This window comes from Coffea arabica, chromosome 5e (genome assembly GCF_036785885.1).
Source record: "Coffea arabica cultivar ET-39 chromosome 5e, Coffea Arabica ET-39 HiFi, whole genome shotgun sequence".
Classification (NCBI taxonomy): Eukaryota; Viridiplantae; Streptophyta; class Magnoliopsida; order Gentianales; family Rubiaceae; genus Coffea; species Coffea arabica.
This window is the reverse complement of record NC_092318.1, coordinates 38,377,601-38,400,800: the sequence shown is the minus strand read 5'-3', so window position 1 is coordinate 38,400,800 and position 23,200 is coordinate 38,377,601. Positions and strand designations below refer to the sequence as shown.

The 23,200-nt window shown below is 33.7% G+C and overlaps 2 protein-coding genes across 13 annotated transcripts; one reads left to right on the top strand and one right to left on the bottom strand.

The window, feature by feature from the left end:
- The first annotated feature begins 1,506 nt into the window (after positions 1-1,506).
- On the top strand, positions 1,507-13,975 carry LOC113723514 (uncharacterized). Of its 8 annotated transcripts, none has more exons than XM_027246569.2 (9): positions 1,507-3,285; positions 4,704-4,878; positions 5,639-5,754; positions 7,808-7,867; positions 9,389-9,536; positions 9,976-10,042; positions 12,550-12,621; positions 12,750-12,815; positions 13,557-13,975. In XM_027246569.2, exons 1-9 carry the CDS (start codon positions 3,057-3,059, stop codon positions 13,689-13,691), a joined length of 1,068 nt encoding a protein of 355 aa, XP_027102370.2. In that variant the 5' UTR covers positions 1,507-3,056; the 3' UTR covers positions 13,692-13,975. The 8 variants fall into 8 exon arrangements, with proteins under 8 accessions (XP_027102370.2, XP_071904733.1, XP_071904732.1 ...); XM_072048632.1 differs by lacking the exon at positions 4,704-4,878 and having other exon boundaries at positions 1,509-3,043; positions 3,132-3,285; positions 5,664-5,754; XM_072048631.1 differs by lacking the exon at positions 4,704-4,878 and having other exon boundaries at positions 1,510-3,043; positions 3,132-3,285.
- Positions 13,976-15,665: 1,690 nt separating this feature from the next.
- On the bottom strand, positions 15,666-21,838 carry LOC140006538 (BTB/POZ domain-containing protein At5g17580-like). Of its 5 annotated transcripts, none has more exons than XM_072048597.1 (4): positions 21,533-21,838; positions 17,724-17,850; positions 17,577-17,646; positions 15,666-17,423 (listed from the first exon to the last, which is right to left on the bottom strand). In XM_072048597.1, the coding sequence occupies exons 2-4, from the start codon at positions 17,756-17,758 to the stop codon at positions 15,801-15,803; spliced, it is 1,728 nt and encodes a 575-aa protein (XP_071904698.1). In that variant the 5' UTR covers positions 17,759-17,850; positions 21,533-21,838; the 3' UTR covers positions 15,666-15,800. The 5 variants fall into 5 exon arrangements, with proteins under 5 accessions (XP_071904698.1, XP_071904696.1, XP_071904697.1 ...); XM_072048595.1 differs by having other exon boundaries at positions 17,724-17,829; XM_072048596.1 differs by having other exon boundaries at positions 17,724-17,822.
- Between the last annotated feature and the right edge of the window lie 1,362 nt (positions 21,839-23,200).

The following is a 23,200-nucleotide window of genomic DNA, read 5'->3' as shown; positions in this document are numbered from 1 at the left end:
TTTCTACTTTGATTTATTTGCTTTTCCATTAAAATCATACCCTTTTATTAATCCAAACGTTACTTGAGAGTTGTATTTTTTTTAAATTACAAATGATGGAAATTTCTATTCATTTTCTATACACTAACAGTATATGCATTTTTACCATTGGATGCACGACACATAATCTGAATCTAAATTTGAAACCCAAATTTTGCGCAAATATCATTCATCGAACCGTGATAGTGTATACACTGTTAGTATATATAAGAGTTACTCATATTTTTTATCATTTGCCATCTATAGTGATTTTTTTCTTATAAAGGCCATACTTGTTTTGTTCAATTCCTTTTCAAAATCTTTCAAATTTTGATACTAATAGCTAGTTTGAATGTTTAGCTTAGAAAAAAAAACATGGGAAATGTTAAGTTATGAAAGAAAAGAAGAGAAGAGTTTTTAATATTGTTTGAGAATTAAAGTAGGAAAAGGCATGATTTTGGGTATATATGTCAATAAAAATTTGTTTAGTATACCCTTGAGGACAAAATTGGCATTTAGAAAAATTTTATTAGGCATTCTTGGCTTTTGTAATGCTTTCCGCCTGCATTTGGGCGGAAAACTTTGGTAGTCATAACAATGGGAGCTCATTCGTCCAAATTAGACGCTTTTCATCCTTTGCTGTTCTTTAAAAACTCCCAAATACTAGAAAGAGTGTCTTTTTTATCACATTTTTTTTCATCAAATCGCAGCTCCCAAACTAGTTATAAGAGTTTAGAAAATTTTTGCATAAATCTTGATTCCAAATTAATAAGTTTTCCTCTCCAATACTTTGATTTTGTTATTTTATATAGTACTATGAAAATGGTTATTATTACTAAATTCTATTACATTCATGCTAGGGTTTAGTCTTTATTATCTATTTTTAACTAATACTTCCTTTTGATAACCAATTAGTAATAAGTTAAGGGGTATTTTTGGTATGAAATATTCTTCTTACTCTTGAAATCATTTTTTTATTGTTGATTTTTTGAATTAGACTAATTTGTTACAAGAACATTAGTTTTAAGGGAGGTTAATGATATTTTGAAAACTTCAAGGGAGGGCAGTGAAACTGTTATAAACCTCAGGGGAGGTTTCTGAAATTATCCCTTTCTGTTATTTTCAAATCTCTGAAAGATTTAGATGGATAAAACCAAGAAGAAAATAAGAAATGAAGCAAGAAAAGTTCTACAAGCCATACTAGAACGTTAGCTAGATTTAAAAAAAAAATTAAGTTATTTTCCGAAATATAATTAACAAACTAATTTTCTTGCAAAATTGATATATCCACCAATTATCACCAACAAAATATTAATGTGGTTGGACACAAACTTGAAAATGTGACCACAAAGATTCTTATTTTTTTTCCAAGAAAAGAAAACAAAAAATGAAATTGACTTCCATGATTTATTTTATTTTATTTTGTTTTATTTTTTTTTGTGGCGAATATAGCATGGTAATTTTGGTAGTTTATAATTTTATATGGTTCCTTCTTATGAATTTTTTTTTTTTGGCTTCAAACATTTGTTTATTTGTGTAATTTACAGTAGAAATAATGTTCTATAGATAGTTAATTACTCAAACGGAAAAAAATGTTTATTTATTTGATCAAGCCGAGCTTAGTATAGTAGATTTTTGGAGCTAGTATTTGAAATTCGGATATGTTTCTAATCTAAGTTGAACTTCACTCCTTAAAATTGCATAGACTTGACTTTGCTTATACTGGAATCGTATTCTTTTTGTTGTTGGGTGATCACTGTCAATTATATTTCTTGAGAAACTACTTATGAATAGGAAAATATATGTAATAGTTATTTATTTGTGATAAAGGATGAAATTTCAAAGCTTTGAATATAAGCTACTTAATTTTCGATTTTTGGTTAGTTGTGTTGAGCTGGCGATCAAAGTTTTGTGCTATTATAAGGTTGATTGTTTGAAAAAAAGGGTTGATTATTATTTGAAAGGGAATGGTTTTAGATCCAGTACTTTACCTGTTTGAAAGACGATGAATATCTGGTAGTATCAAATGCTGGATCGGTGGATGGTTTAGTAAGATGGATTTTATGGCCAAGTGATTCTAAGTTTGATAGATTATCAGGAATTGCTGAAGATTGAGCTGAGAAATTGATGAAGATGAGATGGTTTATATTCTTCCCATTGGAAATTCCATGGAACTTGTTCACTTTATTGGTTTTCTTCCAATACTTTAGGAAGCATAATTGACAATTTCTAAGTGGGAGAGAACATTAATGACAGTTAACCTCCTCAGATGGAAGCCCAAGTATCTGAATTTCTTTTAATCTTGTCCCAGCTGTTTAATTCTGTTAGTACTCTTGAAGGGGCAAATAGACTATTCTGTCATTGCTGGTGATTGTTTACTGTAGTTAACTCTAAACACTAATTACAATTCACTGACCAAAACCCTTACTGGAAAAGGGGAGTAACGGCATTATTTGCCACTTATTTCTACATAACTTAAAAGAACTTGATTACCTACTGAAATATCATTCTCTTTGTTTTACATGACTGGTGTTAGATTTCTAGTGGATTTGGGATATTGCTCTTTCTCCTTAAATTTAATTGAATGCTATAAGTAGCTCTTTTGTATCTGTTACTGTTTTCCTTTGATTTTTTTTTTTTATAGTTTTCTGATGTTGTTTGAAAATATGATGAGTCAAAGTTACATCTGTCTGAAATAGGAAGTATCAATTCTTGCAGTAGGATGAGTATTTAGTGGTTGGCTGATCATTATGATTAAATTGAAGCTTCAAAAGTCTTTGTTTTGGCTGTCTAGTTTTTATTGTCTTTTAATTTTCTTGAGTTGGGATTCTCATGTAAAGGCATTGTACTGCTGCTTGATTCTTGTGTTTTATTCCAATTTACACACATATATCAAGAAAAAAAATTTCTAGTCTTGTTCAGAATGCATCAGTGGGTAGAATTTGTTATCTGGTTGATGGCTAGTATTTCATGTGCTAATTTGGTTTCCCAGAGAAGTAAATTGTTTCTGGCCATAGTTTTATTGGTATGAATCACTTATGCTTGTTCTGCTTCAAATATGTTGGTTAAACATAGGAAAGGCTATTATATTTCTTACTTTTAGTATCTTACAGGAGCAAATAACAAGATTGGCTGAAACAGAGACATCACCATTCGTGCAGTTTACCGTTTGGATATGGGATGGTTCTAGGTACTCTGGTATGCTATGCATGGCCTTATCATCTATTATCTACTGTATCATGGAAGTTCTTTCAGATGTTTTCACTGGTAAGTAACTCACTGATTCAATTTACGAATAATAGCTCTCAATCAAACAAAAAGTTATTTTGAACAAGTTGTTAGTTGCTTAGCACTTTGAAGAGAGATCTTTATTTCTGTGGTTTCAATTATAAGCTTTGTGTGATTTATTTAGTTATCATCTTTTTTCTTGGTGTGAATAAACATGAGGCCAATTACATCTTCCTTTACGAGAAAGAGATTGGTGAAGATTTGTCCTCTCATTAATAACTTTATGTGATCAATGTAAGGAGTGAAAGCTAATCCTTCCGAACTATGTAGATGAAAATTTGGGCCTTCAATTGAAAAGGTGGAGTACATGATTCGGGCTTGAAGGTTCCTTATCTTTCAAATATGGGAGCTTCCCTCCTCTCCTCCATGACTGGCTGTATTTTCTTTGACTATGTCCCCCACTCGACCATGGAAAATATTGTATGCATAGCTTTAAATTATGGTGATGTCAAATAGTGGTCTTAGGAGTCAAAGAGTCAAAGACATTTAAGGCATATATAAGCTTAATTATGCCAGAGATTTCCTCTTATCTCCTTTACGTTGAGATTTCCTTCAGTTAAATCCTTTTTTGGTTTGTCAAAACTAATGGATTCTCCAGTCCTTTGATGACCATAATACATAGAGTAATTGGATGGTAAAATATCCAATTAGAAATATAAAGTTGAACCATTATATGAAGAGATGATATTTAGATGTTTTCATGAAGTAATAAATCATTAAATTTTTGTCTTAGTAAATGTAATTAACTGATTGACAATTCTTTGGTGAATTGACTGGATATTACTCTTTTTTCCTCTATAATTGCAATGTTTCTTTTTTTACTAGTTAATTTATTTTGTTTAGAAGTCTGAATACATCCTTTTCTTTTTTCTGCTTAATTAATGCAAATGTGGGCATTTCAGCTAAAGCTGAACAACTATTTACATATTTGAGAATTGTGAGAAATGTTTCAAGTTCAATATGCTGCTTTCCATTTAAAATTGGACCATGGATCTGCAAGATTTACGGTGCCCTGGCTCTATAAGTCACCATGTTACAGATTTTTCTGTTTTTAGTGCTTGGTCAGCTCTGCAATATTAGCTTCAACCACGATAATGTCCATCTTGAAACTCAATACAGATTTTTAATCAGAGCAAAGAGTTAGATGTTAGAATGGTGGTTTTTGGTAAATCTTAGAAGTATATTATGTAGCATTCGTTCTGAGTTTTCGTGATTACCCCTTTATTTACTTTGATATGAATCTCTAATTGAAATGGGTCCTTTTATACTTTCATCTTTCGTCATTAAAATGACAGGGTAATCTTTTCATTCAGGGCATGTAATGTCTTGTCTCTTCCCATGCTTCAAGTTGTGCCCATTCTAATGGAATAAATCGTTTTGCTCATCCTTAATGACAGCTCAATCAATTCCTCTTTTTGAGATGGCATTTACCAGATGTACAGTTATTTTGATTTTGTCGTTTGTATGGTTGAAAAGAAGCAGACAGCCAATATTTGGTACATCAAGTGTCAGAAAACTATTGGTTCTAAGAGCATTCATGGGATACCTCTCATTGTTGAGTTTTATTTATTGGTGAGTTCTAATGCTTGAACCAATTGAGTTGCATTTGGTCAGACTAACAACTTAGTAAGCTCAGCTGCTGATCTTGTTTATTGTAAATTTCTCTTCCATGCAGTTTATACATCATTTTAATAAGTGGAAGCATGATTTAGCCTTTTCCGAGGACTTATTACAGATTGTATCTATACTCTGTTGCTACAGAAGTGCTTCTTTTAGGTCTTGTCTGCAGAACTTAGAGTGCTTTTGAGATTGTGTATAAAGCCACTATATTTTTATCTATCTTACATTTTTACTTTCTGGTTCTTAAACATTTTCTAGATGTACACATGCTAAATTATTTTGTTTTGTCAAATACAGCTTTTGAGCTTACACAATATTACACACCACTATGCAAAAACTGTATCTGTTACAACGCTGCTTTCAGTTTTTCAAGTAGCACTTAGATCACCCTTATTGGCAGTTGGAATGATAATAAATCTGCTCATGTTCTATTCTTTGACTTTCTAAGGAACTCATTTGCAGCATTTTTAGCCGTTATATAATTTCTTTTCTCTTCTATTTTTTGGGTTGTTCGTCAGAGCTAGTTCTTTTTTTTTGGGGGGGGGGGGGGGGGGAGGGGAGGGGGGTTGATGTTCTCATTTGCATAATTAAATATTTTGTTCTTTTATTTTACTCTGCTGTTCCATGCGTTTGGTTTTTCTTTTTTGGTGAGTTATGTTTGTGGACTTTGATGATTTACTTGTGACAATGTGTGAGCTAATTTCCTTTTCAGCATTCAAAGAGTACCTCTTTCTCAGGCAATCATGTTGAACTTTACTACTCCAATTGTGGCTGCAGTTGCTGCAAGAGTCATATTGCATGAGAAGTTAAAAATTGCAGAAATAGGAGGTAATTTTCTTTGTTATTAGACATTCTACAGTGACAATATATCTGTAATTTAGGCAACTATTACATGTACTGCAAACCTATTTGCAATTATCAGTCTGTTGGAAGTAGAAGGTAATCTGAAGAGATAAGGATAAAAGTCTAGAAGTACTGCTTAGTAGGCCTTGGACACAACTAGGTCTTTTGAAGAGAAAAGGAGAAAAGTTTACAAGTTCTCCATGAAGTAGAAAATTTCCTGAAGACGCATTGAGAAAAGTTTTCAAGTACTACTTAGTACGACTTAGACGGTCTAATTGAAAAACGAAGTTGGTTAAGGAAATTATGCAATCTTCATTGGTTAAGATTAAGGAATATCGGATTTCTGAGTATTGAAATTCTTCTGGTAAAAGAGGAAAATGAAGCTTTGAATTAGCTCTAAAGAACAGGTAAGTGCGAAGTTTGACCTAAATACTAAAGACATTAGGCTTGTAATAACATCATACACTCTAAAAGAATGGCTGCAAAGCTTGAATTATAGCTACAAGAAGGGTCATCGTTAATTGGAGCATTTGGGATGCCCTACCTTGGGACATTGGCATCAGATACTACACAGAGAAATATTGTTGAGACCAGCTAAATCTGATTGAGGTTGACTTTTGTGCCTTAGCAACAAGTTATCCTTGGTGTTTTATCGATTGCTGATAGGACTTGATTCCAACCCCAAATATATTTGCGCTTTTAAAACCTAATCCAAGTGGACTACATGCCAAACCTAAAAAATACATAAAAAGTACTTCCAAAATTTCTGAAATATCTTTGATGCAGTTATATTGGAAACCATGCTCAATGCTAGAGGAATCATTAATATACTGTGACAGCATTACATAACCCAAAACTGTTTCCAATCTCTGAACATGGTTTTTTTTGAAGTTAGCCAATGTTTGCAGTAAACTTACTCTTCCTTAAATTTATTGCTTCATTCTGTTGATTATAGAAGACTTGATTTCTAGTGGCTAAAACCAAACGAAAAACATTCTTAAGAGCAAAGGGCAGCAGATGCAGGTCTTCTGCTTATTGACATGTGATGCAGTATTCTCCAATAAGAACTCTCATTAAGGCTCAGCGTCCGTTGTTTCCAGGGAGGCACCTTGAGGACAAGTTTCTGTAGGATTCCTTATTTCAACTCCCGAACCAGCTTTAGCATCAAGCAGCTGAATTACTAGATTTTTAACAACTGGGCCTCTAACAGATAATTCATCATTCATTAATCCTCCTACTTAGGCTGAATCATCAAACTCACCAATATATGCTTCCCCATGTTGCTTGCCTCTAATCAGAAAGCTGGTCCTCTTGTTATATAGGAATCTAAAGCATGCCCCAAAGATTCTTTTCATTGGACAAATGGTTCAAGATCTCGTTTCTTGTAAGAGCCATTCCACAGGGACAAGCAAATTGGAAGATAAAATAGGTCAATGTTACCTTAATGCTCAGAAAATACACCATGAATGCCAAGAAGTTTTAGAAGTTTTGTTAGTAAGATCATTATTGATGCAACAGTGGGGTGTTTAATTAGGGAAGGAATGAGCATAATTAGGGACAAGCTCACATTGCTGCTTTTTCATTCCGAATTTGATGTCTTACCTTAATGCTCAGAAAATACACCATGAATGCCAAGAAGTTTTAGAAGTTTTGTTAGTAAGATCATTATTGATGCAACAGTGGGGTGTTTAATTAGGGAAGGAATGAGCATAATTAGGGACAAGCTCACATTGCTGCTTTTTCATTCCGAATTTGATGTCTAACCATATCCTTGTTGCCTATGTTGAATCTGAAGATCACAGTGCATTAGAAGTGTTTACTAGTTAGTTGGGTCATTTGGAAGACTGTAGGAGACAAGTTCGTCATTTCCAATTTTTACTTCACCTTTGGGTGTAAAGAGGTTTCAAGTTTTCTATCTTCTGTTCCAGCTATATCTTATCTTTCATTTTGCTTGTTGTGTCCCTTAAATATAAATATTCTTTTTATTTTGTATTCCTCTTTTTTGTTCATTTTGTGTTTACTTTGACCCACTCTACAGGTCTTGCTTGCAGTTTCTTTGGCGTACTTTTTATCTTCCGGCCAGTGCTCAACATACAAGGTAAACAAGCGAGTTTGTGGAGCTTCTTATGTAATTCTATGAGACTGGCTTCTTGAAGAAGGAATGCAACTTATTAATTTTGAGTATCGATATTCCCATGTACCTGCATTTTCATTTTCCTTATGTTTGTTTCAACTTCTATAACAATGATCACATTATACAGAACACAACCTGTTAAACTGAGTCAAGTAAGCATATTTCTCTAAATATATGGAAAGATATATTTGCAGCTGTCATTTCTGCCTAGTGTAAAAGCCTGATGACATATTAAAAGCTTAGTGTACTTAGTGCATGGATCTTCAAACCTTATCTTAATGCCAACTTATCAGAATACAAAATATTTCTAGCTATGCAATCCTTATGCATCTTTGACATGGGTAATTCCATTTTATTCCTCAAATTTAGCATCCAAGAGTTCAAGGAAGCTAGATATTTAATTGCTTTTTAATTAAAAATAAGAATAAGCTGGATCTTGGAAATAGTTCTAGAGAAAGAAATAAAAAAAGTTCAAGCTGTTATCAAGATTTGACAAACTTTAGCGTGAAACTGGGATACTAAATGCAAGAAGTAATAGATACTTCTATGGCACTGTCCTAACTTGCCAGTGCATCTCTTTACACAGCTCAAATGCTTATACAGTCTCCATTTGTCCATGTTCAGTTACTAGAGTACCACTAAGATCACAAATCTCCTTTCTGAATTGTTGCAAGTGAACTACCTTTAAAAGAGAAGAAAGATAACATTACCCAGCTGAAGCTAATCTAGCTTAGGCTGTCCTTAATCCTTATGTAAATGTTTTCAGGGTTAGGAATATATTCGGCATGTTTGCTCCAAAGGATTCCTGTTTGAATTCAATTCCAAACCATTAATTTTGCTAAAGCAGCGGATAATCGGTGATTATTTTTCCTAGCTTACAATTTCCTGACTGATATTTTGCCACAACACTTAGAAGAGCTGTCATTTGTCATTTCATTTTGAAAGCTATGCAGAGGATTGCCATGTATTCTCTGGTAGTTGACCCATGAAAGGTCAAGAAAGCATTAGTTTTTTCTATGGTATTCATGGAAATTTTAAAGGTCTATGCTACTATGCAAGAGAAATCTATACTCTAATTAGTAGTACAATGATCTGAAATGCTGTAAAATCAGAAATTACCCAGGATCTCCCTGTTAATTAGCAACTATCCTGCAAAGCTTCTCTCAAAATTCTAGTTTTCTGGTTGCTGTTATTATTTATATTTGTAAGAGCACTATTTCCATCTATACTTTTTAACTAGTTAGCAAGTTCCTAAATTTTTAATATCTTAAAGCCTTCTAAAATAAGTTTTACCACCATAGGCATAAAACCATTTAAGGATTTTCATTGTCCTCTACTATTTTCCTTGGGATCATAAATAAGAGGAGTGATAAAATTTTTCTGCACCCTCTGATGTTCTAATAGTATAATCAGATACCTTATGTCCTGCTTTAGCATTACTGAATTGTTTGTTATTAGTGTCATTTGTCCAACTTTTTGTGGCAGGCTCAACTGAAGCTGGAGAAGCAAATATTTCTTATGTCAAGGGAAGTAATCATTTATATGCAGTTCTAGTTGGTTTAGTTTCATCAACAGTTGGCGGAGTTAGCTACTGCTTTATAAGGGCTGGAGCTAAGGCAGCTGATCAACCTTTGTAAGATCAATGGTTTGCTTGTCTGGTTCATTGATTGATTTGTACATATTTACTTCCTACACTTCAGAAGATGGGTGGGATGAGTATAGTTGACTAGTGGGGAAATGGAGGGAGAAAAGAACTTTGGTTTACCCCATTTAATAAAGTTACATTTCTAAAACTTTTGGTCCTATTTATCAATGTATATTTTGCTCCTTTGGTTGTCTTCTTACATTAATAAATATACTAGAGTTGCTTTCCTATGACATTGAGAACTGTTATTTGTCTTTTTGGTTTGAGGCTTTAATCAGATAGACCAGTGATATTCATCCAAACAAATTGTGATGTTAGTTTTCATCTTGGACACCTTTGAAGTATACAAATTACATGAGTGGGTATGTCATAATTGGCCTTTTTATCTGTTCCCAATTTTTCTGATAGTTTTCTTTTGATGTTTCAGACTCACTGTCTTTGCATTTGGCTTATTTGCCACTCCTGCTGCAGCAATATGTGCATTCATCTTTGAAGTAAGATTGCAATTTGAGTTAAAATTTCTTATTGCTGTATGTTTGTATCATTCATTTCATGTTTCTTTATGAGCTATTGCCTAGATGTGTTATTACATGCAAGTTTATGGATATTTGAAATGATGATGTTTTCCAAATTAAATTGAAAAGGGTTGCAATTATTTGCTTATCTGAAAGCTATTGCATCTAGTTGCGCCATGACTTGTTGTGACTGTCAAAAAAAAAAAAAAAAATTATTGAGACTTAAATCACTTGGGGACTGGGTAGGTGGTGAATGTGGTGCAAGTCTTTTCATATGAAATTTCAAGAGATCTAAGGTGCTTCTACTCCCTTTTTAATGTTACCAATGTGCTCTAGTGCGTGATTTGTAATTGTGACGGCTGCTAGAAATGTAGTTCCTTTTTGTGTAATGAGGGTGTATAACTTTCTCATATATGTTGTTTAACACAATTTCGTTTGGATGAGTTAAACTTTTAAGTGATTATTCTGTGCCATTAGTTGCTGACAATTTTCAGGTTTCATTTGAACTGATATCTCCTAAAACGCATTTAAAAAAAAAATATTCAACTGAGTATCTTTATCTTTCTCCATTTGTCTTGTTTTACAATGTGCCCATGCCTTTTTTAATGTTAAAACTGAAAAGTAGAGGTAATTCATTATTGGTTTCAAGCTGTTTATAGATACTATTTATTTATTATATGCTTTTGCAAGTTTCTTTTGCTTTTTTTATGATATTTTGGTCACCACTGTATTCTAGTTGGGGCTCTCATTAGGGAAGTACTGTTTTTCTTTTGCTTTTTGTATAATATCAGTCCATGCACTAAAGGCATTAGGAAATAACAATGAGCGAATGGAAGCTACTTTAAACAGCCCTAAGAACTTTATAGCAAGGTGCTTAGGAGCTCAGAACTCACAAAAAAATGATAGAGAAGGGATAGCTCGGTATGTTAACCCCCTTCATCCCCTTCGTGGAAAAAAAGAGACTAAGGTATCTGTAAGAGAGAAGGAATAGTCTGTTTAGTCTCCTGCATAACAAGACTCAGTCCCCTTCACTTTTATTGCTCATGTAGTTTCTTTTGTCCAAAATATACACTTTCTTGGCTTGGGCATAGAGTTTGGGATGATTACTCCTATCTGCCGTCATCCTCAAAAAGATTCTGTGCTTTTGTGAAGACATGCAATCTCATGTTTCATTTAGGTTTAGGACATACAATCTCATTAAAAAGACTTATTGTAGACTTTTCCTTTCAATAATCTTCTCTTACTCTATCTATAGCCTGAAGATAGACTAGTGTCATGTCATTTTTTGTGGTTTCAAAAAATTCCTTACTGGTTTTGAGTTACTAGATTGACTATATATCACCTCCTAAATCAACAATTACATTCTCTCTGCTTATTTAGCACACCCTTGTGTAGCACACAAATGGAGTGTGCCTCAAGCAGTGGTAATAACAATATTATTAACTTTTCAACAGACCTGAATGCCGGCGTTTTTCCTTTCAACTATGCAGCTTATATCTTGCCATCACAAGGACAGAAATAAGGAGAAGAATTACAAAAGAGCTTTTTTCCTTTTTTACTTTCTTTTTATAGAATCCTGACCCCAATAAATCATACAAAAAATGTTGCTTCTACTATGGTTGTCTGATGAGTGCATTGGATCTACTTGGTTTTATTGTGGCTTTGCTTGGTAGTCTATTTTTTCCTTTTTGCCTAACAGATTATAGCAATTTCAAACTTATTTAGTTTTATTGGCATAAACTACTCAAGTAAAAGCAAAATTCTAAGGAAGTTTATCAGCAGATAATCTTATGCCTTTGTTTACTGATAAAGCTAATATGAAAGTTGGAGTTCAAATATAATCAACAACTTGACTAGAAAATCAAATTGTATAAGGTACTAATGGGATGGTTTTGTTACTGAATGTAATTTAGAAAGCCAACATATACTGCCACATAAAAGATTAGAAAATGCAAGTGCAAATAAAAGAAAAAAAAGGTAGATTGTTGGAGTTGTAATTCTTACATGGTCACGGGTTAACCTCGAACAGCAGAATCTATTGTTGCTTGTCGATTGTCATCCTGAGATAGATATACCTATGGGCACATTTTAATCTTGTGAAAATTGTTTAGAAGGTCCTTTTATGTGCAAGAAAATGTAAAAGGTCAGATCCAATGTACAAGTGGAGTCTTTTGGCCATATATATTTACTCCGTAGGTAAATGCTGTAGCCTTTCTATTCTCTAAGTGAATTAAGCATTAAGATGACACGAGCTTTTAATCATATCTCTTGGTTTAGGTTCTTTTGTTGAATAAAGATTGTAATTTGTAATCTTTTGCTTCGAATGGCATGGACAAAAGTATGTAAATGATCGTCTGATGTGTGCTTCTTTTGCGTGTTTTAGACATTGCACTGATTTAAAAGACATCTGCTGTTTACCAACTACATGATGTATCATTTTTTATCTTGCTTTCTTACAACTATTTCTTTTTCGTGTACTCATGTAGGGTTTTGTGCTTCCTGGTTTTTATACTCTTCTTCTGATGGTGATACTTGGTTCATTAGCTTTCTTGGCAGAGGTCACTCTCTGAAGCTCTAATCCTTTCACATTGTTTGAATTTCAAAATTTGATCTGAAAACGAATTGTGGCTGAATATTGATCATAACTATTTCTTGGATGCCCATTGACACATTTTTCTCTCTTCAGATAACTGTAGCACGTGCACTTCAGCTTGAGAAAACCAGCAAAGTTGTGAATATTCTGTATCTTCAGGTATTATGTAGTGCTTCATACTGTACCATTTAGTCTGGATATGATGCAGTTCTTTTATACCAGCTGTCTCACTCTCTATGTGGTAACATTCAGTTAGGAACATGCAGTGTCTTTCTGATGATGTCATGATACATTTTATGGCTTTGGTAATTTATATATTAAAAAAAGGTGGAAACAAACTGGCCTATTATTGTGGGAGTTCTCCTGTATCTGTAAGTAGTTATGTGATCACATTGACTTAATGATTTTTTTCTTATTTTTTGGATAATAACTTTGACTTAATGACAGTATGCAACATTTGATCAGTTGTACTGACAGTATGTAATAACACTGACTTAATGAGTTTTTCCATATGCCTCCACATATACTCGAGATTCATATCTACGAGAATCCTTGAAAGGGAAAAATATGCAGTTGTATGCTTTCATGTTTGTGATAGTGTCTTATGGAAGTGTTAGATTTCTAATCCGCTCCGCAATTTACAAGCCGGGAAAGAAGTGTTAGCTAATAGGAAGTTGTTAGTTAGTTCAAACACCACGATTAACAGTGTAGCAGTTAAAGGCCCTGTTGTTAGCAGTTAGATGGAGTTTGGAATTTGGAATTTGTTGGGCTCTTGTATAATTATTATAGTTGCTGAATTGATATCCTAATTTCATGCTAGTTACACGACTGCATTTGAAACCTAACACAATATCTCTTGCTAATTGCATCCTCTTTCCTTCTCCTTGGTGTTGTTATTAGGCTGCTTCAACTCAATTGCTTGGAATGAGCTTATCTAGAATAGTTCCAACATTTGGTAGACTAGTTGGCTGTACACTTATCTTGATTTCAGCATGTTGTACTATGTACGTTGGACCCGAAAAAGAGGTTGATTGAAACATTTTGTTGTTGAACTCAATCTGTCGAGGATATATTCACCCCAATTCGGTGCAGAAAAGACTCTTTTGTGCTTGCCTTCATGCCAAAAGGGTTTCAATACCACCTGTGACTTTACAGCTCCTACCTGCGTATCAGCGACAGCTTTATTGTGCAAAATAGAGATGACAAGGATATCAATATAGACTGTACTATAGAATTTGTGACCATCTTGTATTTTTTTTACTCTGGGGGGAGTTTTGCAGGCAACAGCTTAACAACGTGCTAATTTTGCTGCTTGCTCATTTTTGCATCTTCTTGTCCTAATTCAAAACGATTTTTTAAGGGTCAAAAAATATAAAGATGTTGTTTCTTTGTCGAGAATTTCCATTAATGTTGGAATCATGATGTGTGTCTATACATGTCTATATATATATATATATACACACATATACATATATATTGAGCACCAAGAAATCTTCAATCTGATGTTCATCTAAAATAAGATTAGATGAGTTTGCCTCTTCTCTAGATAAAGCGTATGCAGTAACAATCCTTTGCTATGCTTCATTTTGTCAGAGAAACCAATTTACAATAACATACAATTTGTTTGGGCAATTCTTATTGAAGTTAATTCATCTAAAATAAGATTCTCAGTATTCCCATCAGTTCAACAAAGCTAAGTTGGGATAAATAACGCCAAAGCAATTAATTCATCGAATTATTCCACCAAAAGAAGGGGAAAAAAATTCGGTCAAAAAATCGGCAATGATAATGAGAGGTCTGTTACAATGCTGAGTGCCAATATTTCGACTACAGTGTTAATTGATAATGAAAATATTAGAAAATCATAAATTTAAAAAGTATGTTTTGAAATATATTATGGTTAGTCAATTGTTCAAAAATGCTGCTGAAATTATGAAATACAAAATGAGGTACATACGCAAGAGAAGTAAATAGAAATCTTTGTGGCAAAGGTTCGCTTGGATGGCAAATTTTGGCTCTTTACTGCAAAGGCCATTTGTATTGACTTTTGCAAAAAGCGTACCTTTTTTTTTTGGGTATATATAGCTGTACATCCCATGAGATACCACAAATTATCAATTAACAGTGTCGCCACATCTAGGACACCATTTTAAAAAAAAAAAATTCTTTTTGGGATTCGAATGCAAAAGTTTGCAAATGGTGTTGAAAAAAATGAAAAAGGAAATGATATGTCAAGGTGCTGCATAGCTCAATTGCAGTGACCCTATATGAAGAAATGGTGTGCATTTCCCCCTAAATTTGTGACTTTTTTTTACATTATTTCTAAAAATTTGCCCAAGTGAGGTGACAAAGTGTATACATGCAACCATTGGGCTTTGGTCTGCCCTCCCTCGTGCATTAGCGGGAAGTATAATACTTCCTTTCGTCATAAGATTTAGAAAATGCATTAATACACTTGTCTGGTTTAAAAACTCACCTCCAATCTCGTACAAGTCTAATTACGCTCTCCCCTCTAGCATAAGAGTAGAATAGATTGTTGACGTTAGATCCAAAAGAGAAAGAAAAGGCAGGAGGTGGGGAACAAAGTGGATATATCCAATATTGGAATGATAAAGGGTGATTCCGTATTGCGTTGAGAGGGCAAAGCATGATTAACGCTACATAAAATATCAATGGAAAAAAACTTGGTGCAATATTGCAGAACAGGTAGCACAATTTGCTTGAAACTCAGATCATGGCTTCATTTGGTTTTTCTATTGCCACCAACCATCCTTAACACTAGAAGAAAAGAACTTAATTCTGCATTCACATTTGATGCAGGAAATGATAACCAACAAAAATCTGTATCATCACAGGTGCTGTGCCGTACTATGGAAAATTACATAGTTTCACTTTCCAACATAATCTAAGAAGTAGAAAATAACTTTTGACTTAGCAACAAATAATTGAAAAAATGAAACTTGAAATGAGAACCACTTAAACTAGAACTGCCAAAAGATCAAGGTCTAGTTAGAGCAGAACATTCATAGTCGTCCCATCAATTAATAAGCAATCTCCAGAAATATCCTATCAGACATATTCAAGTCAAAAAAACAAAAGAATAAGGAAAAAGAGTACAAAGAAAGAAAGCTGATATTTGCATTCCTATTTTGGATGGACCTTCTTCTTCTTGACATGGCAGTTGCAATCATGCATGCTGGTTATGCATCCTAACTTCCTCTTCATTTCTTTCCACATGTTCACTTTTCCTTTTCTAGCTTTCCTGCAGCTACCATTCAGGATTTCCCTTCTCATCATATCGCATTCTCTTTCCAGTTCCAACACTTTGCTGCTCATCTTTTCCATCTCTGCCTTGATCACTTCTTCTTCGCTGTTGCAACCCCTTGTTGCTGCTTCCTCTTCCTCTTCCTCTTCCTCTGCCCCTTTTAAAAATAATCTCCCCTCCTCTGATCCCTTGATTTCCTTTGGCATAGTCTCTCGCATTTGCAACTGAACTGCAAATAGCACTTGCACCATTACTCTCACAGGCAATCTTTCATTCCTTGAAGCATGTAAGCAAGCTTCTGGAGACATCTTGCTGCAATCCAACAGGTGGCATACCTCTTCTCTCTCAGATTCTGTCAGATATCTATGCTTGTCTAAGTAGATATCTATAGCCCTGTACATTCCATCTGAATTTTGTAGAATTCCTCTAGATGCTGCAAGTGAAAAGTCAGCAAGTGATATAAATGTGCTCATCTTTAAGTCTATGTCACTAGCAATTTCAATCAGAAAGTTCTCAATAAGTTCTGCCACTGTGATCAATTCATGTCCATCTTTTCCAGTATAATTGCGATAGAAATTCTTCATGAGCCTCCTCACGCATTCTGTGTCATACCGTTCTTCCTTGGCATATCCTTGAGAAGGTATCAGGAGATCTTTCACAGTCGCCTGGTCTAATTGCTTCCCAATCCTGATTTCAAATCCATTTCTACACTCGTTACTAGCATCCAAGGCTATTGCAGACCGTAGCATTTCAAATAGTAATGCGCAGGGTATTAGTCCTCTTGCATTTGGTAACATTCTCTCCACTGCTTCAATTATCTCTCTCTGGATACTTTTCTTGTAAATTGAACCATCATCCCCTTCTTTCATGCTGAAAAGTACCCACTTTTTTGCATACTGACATACAGCTGCAGCTATGTATTCTGCTGGGATTTCCCGCTCAATCATTGCACCAATGATGGGCTCATAGAGCCTGAGAGACAATATTGACAAATCTTCAGATTTCCATTCCAAAGCAAAGAGTTTCCTCCGCACATTTGGCCTGAAGTAATTTTCATTGTCCTCTCCTTCATCATTGGAGGTCAAGTCCTTGAATGATTCTCCAAGAAGATGTGGATGTTCCAAAGCCTTTAAGATTATTGATTCGACACAGGCACCAACCAGGCCAAGATCCGCTGCTTGTTGAAGAATATCCTCTGCGGCCTTGAGGGCTCTAATGGATTTGTTCCAACTAGAAACAACTTGGTGTTCAAAGAAGTCCAGAGCCTTGCTGAACAAATTATTGGTGCAGTGGCTCTCAGTCATTCCAAGGTAGTGGGCTAGGCAAGCAACATGCGTGACATTTTCGGTTGACAGGTTGATTTCGTAACCATGGCAGAATCTTGCAACTAGCTCAAATGTTTCTGGGTCAGCAGGGGCATCTCTAAGAACATTTGTGAGATCCTCACTTGGATGATCTTTGAGCAACACAGCTAGCTTTGATGATTTAGAAGCCAGAAGTTCCTAATACAGTTAACAACTATCAGATTTATATAAACTTTAAACAAAGCAGAAGGGATATCTAAATCAGGGCCTTTAAAAGACAAGATTTCCTTAACCAATTAGAGGATGAAAAAAATGGGAAGCGAAATGGCTGCATCTAGAGGATGTTCTTACCCTGTCTAGTGTAAAAGGTACACCATCAACACAAAGTTGCACTTCTGATGATGCTTTAGATTTTGACTTCCTGATCAAAGAAGAAAAAATGGTTTACAGAATTGATTCCTAGATTAACAAAGAAGGGTATGGTCCTTAACTTATTACCTGGTTGCAGAATCTATAAACTGCCCGGTGGCCATTATATATAGCTTCCAGTGATACAACAAATTGGTTCCAGAACAAGGAGATGATGATTATTCAAATCTGCAAGCTAGACAAAAATCTTGAAACCCTGAGATCAAATTATTCTCCAGTAATACAACAAATTAGTATGTTCTTAACTTGGTTCATTTGCAATAATATACAGATATTTGTGAAGCAACAACAGTGCATCTGAGGTGATATGTAATGCAGTAACCATAACTTAAGTTTTCCAGCCCATACTTCAATCAACAGATGCTCAATTGAAACTTAAATAACTTCTGGTATCAGTGTTACATTGAATACGGTATAAACTTTTTAGCTACATAATCATGAAATTTAGTGCTTATTTTGAACAACAAAGATCCTGTAGATGATGTAAAGAACAGTTTTCAATGGCTATAGGCAGCCTAATGTGTAACTCAGTCAAATTAAAGCCAAGTATGATCATCACTCACACTAAAAGACCATTGCAACTTGTGATTCAATTCCAATAATTGCACCAGCAAAAAATATAACCAATAAAACATGCGTGTCATAATAGACATCAAAATGCACTGTAAAACTTCCCCAAAACCACGTTTTAAAAAGACAAATTGGTAAACTAGAGGAAAATTTTGGAAAATAGTGAAGTAATAAAGGTGTGGAAAATAATGGTAGTACCTTCTTGAAGGGCTTTTTCACCTTAGTACTAGATCCAGCAGCAACACAAAAGTTTTGCATATTTTGTGAAAGCTGAGAATTCTCTTCATTGTTACTAGACATATAAGTGTAGATGAACATATAACATGTGAATGTTTATCCTACTGTTTGACTCTTCCAACGTTCAACCCAAAAATCAGGATTTCTGTTAGGGATAATTTCAGAAATCTCCTTGAGGTTTCTGATAATTGCATTGCCCTCTCTTGAAGTTTTGAAAATACCACTTACCTCCCCTATTAGTCATTTGGAACCCAATGCTTATCTCATAAATGGTGACATGACTATACTATCCTTACAACTTAGGAAATATTACGTATTTATATGGAGAGAAACAATTTAGTTACTTGTACTAAATTAACCATGATTTTGAATATAAAAAAATTGAAAATCTTGAATACTAAATTTTATAACGATAATTGCTAGCATTTTAAAATTCTTTTTCTATATTTTAGTAGTTCTTATAATTTCTTTCTCCTAAACAAAGATTAAAATTCTGATTAAATATTATTATTTCATAATTTTTTCATAAGAAAAACAAGATGAATATGAAAATACACAAAAGAGGGTAAAGTATTAAATATGTTTACAATTAGATTTTATTAAGTTATGGATAAAATGTAACTGCACATAATCTATTCTTTCCCTTCTTTTCCAAAATATTTGGTCTTTCTTTTATTTTCTTTGTATAAGTAATCCAAACAAAATGGTTAGAAAAATTTTTTTCTACTTTGATTTATTTGCTTTTCCATTAAAATCATACCCTTTTATTAATCCAAACGTTACTTGAGAGTTGTATTTTTTTTAAATTACAAATGATGGAAATTTCTATTCATTTTCTATACACTAACAGTATATGCATTTTTACCATTGGATGCACGACACATAATCTGAATCTAAATTTGAAACCCAAATTTTGCGCAAATATCATTCATCGAACCGTGATAGTGTATACACTGTTAGTATATATAAGAGTTACTCATATTTTTTATCATTTGCCATCTATAGTGATTTTTTTCTTATAAAGGCCATACTTGTTTTGTTCAATTCCTTTTCAAAATCTTTCAAATTTTGATACTAATAGCTAGTTTGAATGTTTAGCTTAGAAAAAAAAACATGGGAAATGTTAAGTTATGAAAGAAAAGAAGAGAAGAGTTTTTAATATTGTTTGAGAATTAAAGTAGGAAAAGGCATGATTTTGGGTATATATGTCAATAAAAATTTGTTTAGTATACCCTTGAGGACAAAATTGGCATTTAGAAAAATTTTATTAGGCATTCTTGGCTTTTGTAATGCTTTCCGCCTGCATTTGGGCGGAAAACTTTGGTAGTCATAACAATGGGAGCTCATTCGTCCAAATTAGACGCTTTTCATCCTTTGCTGTTCTTTAAAAACTCCCAAATACTAGAAAGAGTGTCTTTTTTATCACATTTTTTTTCATCAAATCGCAGCTCCCAAACTAGTTATAAGAGTTTAGAAAATTTTTGCATAAATCTTGATTCCAAATTAATAAGTTTTCCTCTCCAATACTTTGATTTTGTTATTTTATATAGTACTATGAAAATGGTTATTATTACTAAATTCTATTACATTCATGCTAGGGTTTAGTCTTTATTATCTATTTTTAACTAATACTTCCTTTTGATAACCAATTAGTAATAAGTTAAGGGGTATTTTTGGTATGAAATATTCTTCTTACTCTTGAAATCATTTTTTTATTGTTGATTTTTTGAATTAGACTAATTTGTTACAAGAACATTAGTTTTAAGGGAGGTTAATGATATTTTGAAAACTTCAAGGGAGGGCAGTGAAACTGTTATAAACCTCAGGGGAGGTTTCTGAAATTATCCCTTTCTGTTATTTTCAAATCTCTGAAAGATTTAGATGGATAAAACCAAGAAGAAAATAAGAAATGAAGCAAGAAAAGTTCTACAAGCCATACTAGAACGTTAGCTAGATTTAAAAAAAAAATTAAGTTATTTTCCGAAATATAATTAACAAACTAATTTTCTTGCAAAATTGATATATCCACCAATTATCACCAACAAAATATTAATGTGGTTGGACACAAACTTGAAAATGTGACCACAAAGATTCTTATTTTTTTTCCAAGAAAAGAAAACAAAAAATGAAATTGACTTCCATGATTTATTTTATTTTATTTTGTTTTATTTTTTTTTGTGGCGAATATAGCATGGTAATTTTGGTAGTTTATAATTTTATATGGTTCCTTCTTGATAATCCAATCGTAACATAAGCCAAGATTATGTAAAATAAAAAAAATCATATCAAAGATTATGTTTAATTACCTTCTTAGTTGAGTTTTGCATATTTACTCTTACCCTTGACTAAATATCATCAAAGTCATTCCATTTACTCTTAGTGCACAAATCTGTCATATCTTTAACATTTATACTTTCTCCTATCACCAGCAGCCGAAAAGGCCATTTATACTTTAACATTGATTAAGTTCACTAAGCACATAATTTCTAAACGCAATCCAGCTTGCATTTTCTAACAGGACAAGCTAAAAATTACCCCAGAATGAGAAAATAAAAAGTGAACAATCAAAAACTACAAACCAAAATTATTTCAATCAAACAGAAGGTATATTCCATGAAAATGTATGTAAGAAGTTAAAAAAAGAAACCCAACGTTCTTACCAATCTTCAAAAACCGTCCTAAATCCAAACTCAAAAAAAAAAAAAAAAAATAAGGAGAAAAAAATACATAGACAAAAACGCTTGTTCCAACTTCCAATCAATATCAGTACAATCTTAATTCACCGAATACCTGAGAAGAGACAAATTTTTTTTTTCGGCTAATTGATTGAAATTGGGGACGGAAATGGGAAGGAAGAGGAGATCTAAGTCTAACGAGAGCTCCAGCTCCGTCGCCATTAACAGGAAAGAGGAAATTAATAGTAATAATTTTACATCTATACATTCTACAACAGGAACGAGGTGAAGAAGTCGATCTGGCTTTAATGACAGGAAACAATCACTTATTCTACCACCAAGCATCATTATACAGCAACAAAAACAGAGAATAAGGGAATAAGAGTGATGGATTACCTGTTCGCGAGGCCCTCCACCAATGGAGCTGATGAAATGTCTACCGTAGCTGAGTCTAACGTTGGCCAACAAACTGGGACTCGGAGAGAAAGGGCTCTTCAATTGAAGGACGGCAGTGGTGGTGGCAGAAGTGGCCAACTGGTGAGTGGTGAAAACAGTGGTAGCGGCGGCTAGGGTTTGCTTTTGATTTGGGGAAAGAGGAATGCCGAGTTGCCGACAGCGGAACAGCCGAGTGGGAAGAAGAAAGAGGCGTGTTTGTGTTAGGGGTGTCCGCTGTCTTGGACTCTTGGTCCTTAGTCCTCGGAGAAATTGTATCTAGTTTCTAGTTTAGTAATTAGTTAAATAAGTAGGGGTATTTATGTAATTTTACACGGCTCGCGAGGCTCGAACTCGACTCGTATTATAAACAAACTAGTTCGAACTCGATATTGACTAAGCTCGAGTCGAGCGTTGACCGAACTGCTCGCGAGCAACTCGATTCGTTTGCACCCCTATTTATACATTTATAAATATATTTATATTATGTAATATAATACATTTATATATTTTTATATAAATATATTTATTTATAAATATATTATAAATGTATAAATGTATATTGTTATAAAAATATAAAAATTATAAATTATAAAAATACTCGAAAATATGTTTTAAAAATACATCAAAAAATAATCCATAAAACATTTATAGTAGAAGTTTGGAATATAGTTTTTGAAAAATAATTACAAAAACAACTAATTCAAACGGACTTGTATTTGAAAAACGAAATGCTACAGTGCTGTTTTTGAAAAACAACCCTAAAAATAGCTAATCCAAGCAGAGCCCATGTTTCCATTCCCTTTCTTGCTCAGACTACAAGAAGCGACTTCAAGTTTCAGCCACCAGAAAACAGCAGCAAGAACAGCAAGAGCAGCAGGAAGAGCAGAAGCTGCTTTCTCGATTAAGTGATCAGATATGTGAGTATCTGTGCAATAAGTAATAAAATACTCAACGCCTAACAACTACTAAACTAGGCAGCTTTAAAACAACTAACTAATCTACCAAGTAGGAGATCATTCTTGCACTTCAAATGTACAAGTGAGCAAGGTAACTTCATGGTCCATTAATTCTTCAAACTTAGCCTGCTCCTTGCTTGTATGGTGAATGATCAAGGCTCTTAAAGCTTCCTTCACCTTCTTGGATCTTGATCTTGTCATCGGACCATCAATGTTGACCAAAGGATCCTTGACCCAAGGTTGAAGTTATTGCACACCCTTATCCGCATCACTCTCTCTCAATTACATGTGCTAAAGTTGGTAAAAAAATTACTGTTATACATAATCTTGTTTTACTCAAAAATAAATACATACCCATGTTTGTTGTTATCTGAGTCATGAACAATCTAACATTTATTGAGGTACTGATTTTCTTAGATTGTATGTTTGCTTTTAACTTTCTTGGTTGTCTAGTGCAGAGTGATGAATGGTCCTATTGTATCTATTGTGAACTTGGTTCTGAAGGAAATTCCTTTCTCCAGGAACTTGTCGTTAGTACATTTATTGGTGGTGCATTTATCGGAAGCATAAGGTCTGGTCTTCTTGTGGATAAAGTTGGTTTTCAAGTAGACACAATACCTCTTGTTCTTGGTGCAATCATCAGGTAATTGCTTTCCTATGGACTCTGTTGGTG

Coding starts and splice junctions, on each gene's coding strand:
- LOC113723514 (XM_027246569.2), top strand. CDS start 3,057: ATGCTTGTTCTGCTTCAAATATGTTGGTTAAACATAGGAAAGGCTATT. Junction 4,879..5,638: donor TTGTTGAGTTTTATTTATTG/GTGAGTTCTAAT, acceptor TTTCCTTTTCAG/CATTCAAAGAGTACCTCTTT. Junction 12,816..13,556: donor TGAATATTCTGTATCTTCAG/GTATTATGTAGT, acceptor TGTTGTTATTAG/GCTGCTTCAACTCAATTGCT.
- LOC140006538 (XM_072048597.1), bottom strand. CDS start 17,758: ATGGCCACCGGGCAGTTTATAGATTCTGCAACCAG. Junction 17,647..17,723: donor TTTATAGATTCTGCAACCAG/GTAATAAGTTAA, acceptor TTCTTTGATCAG/GAAGTCAAAATCTAAAGCAT. Junction 17,424..17,576: donor TACCTTTTACACTAGACAGG/GTAAGAACATCC, acceptor TAACTGTATTAG/GAACTTCTGGCTTCTAAATC.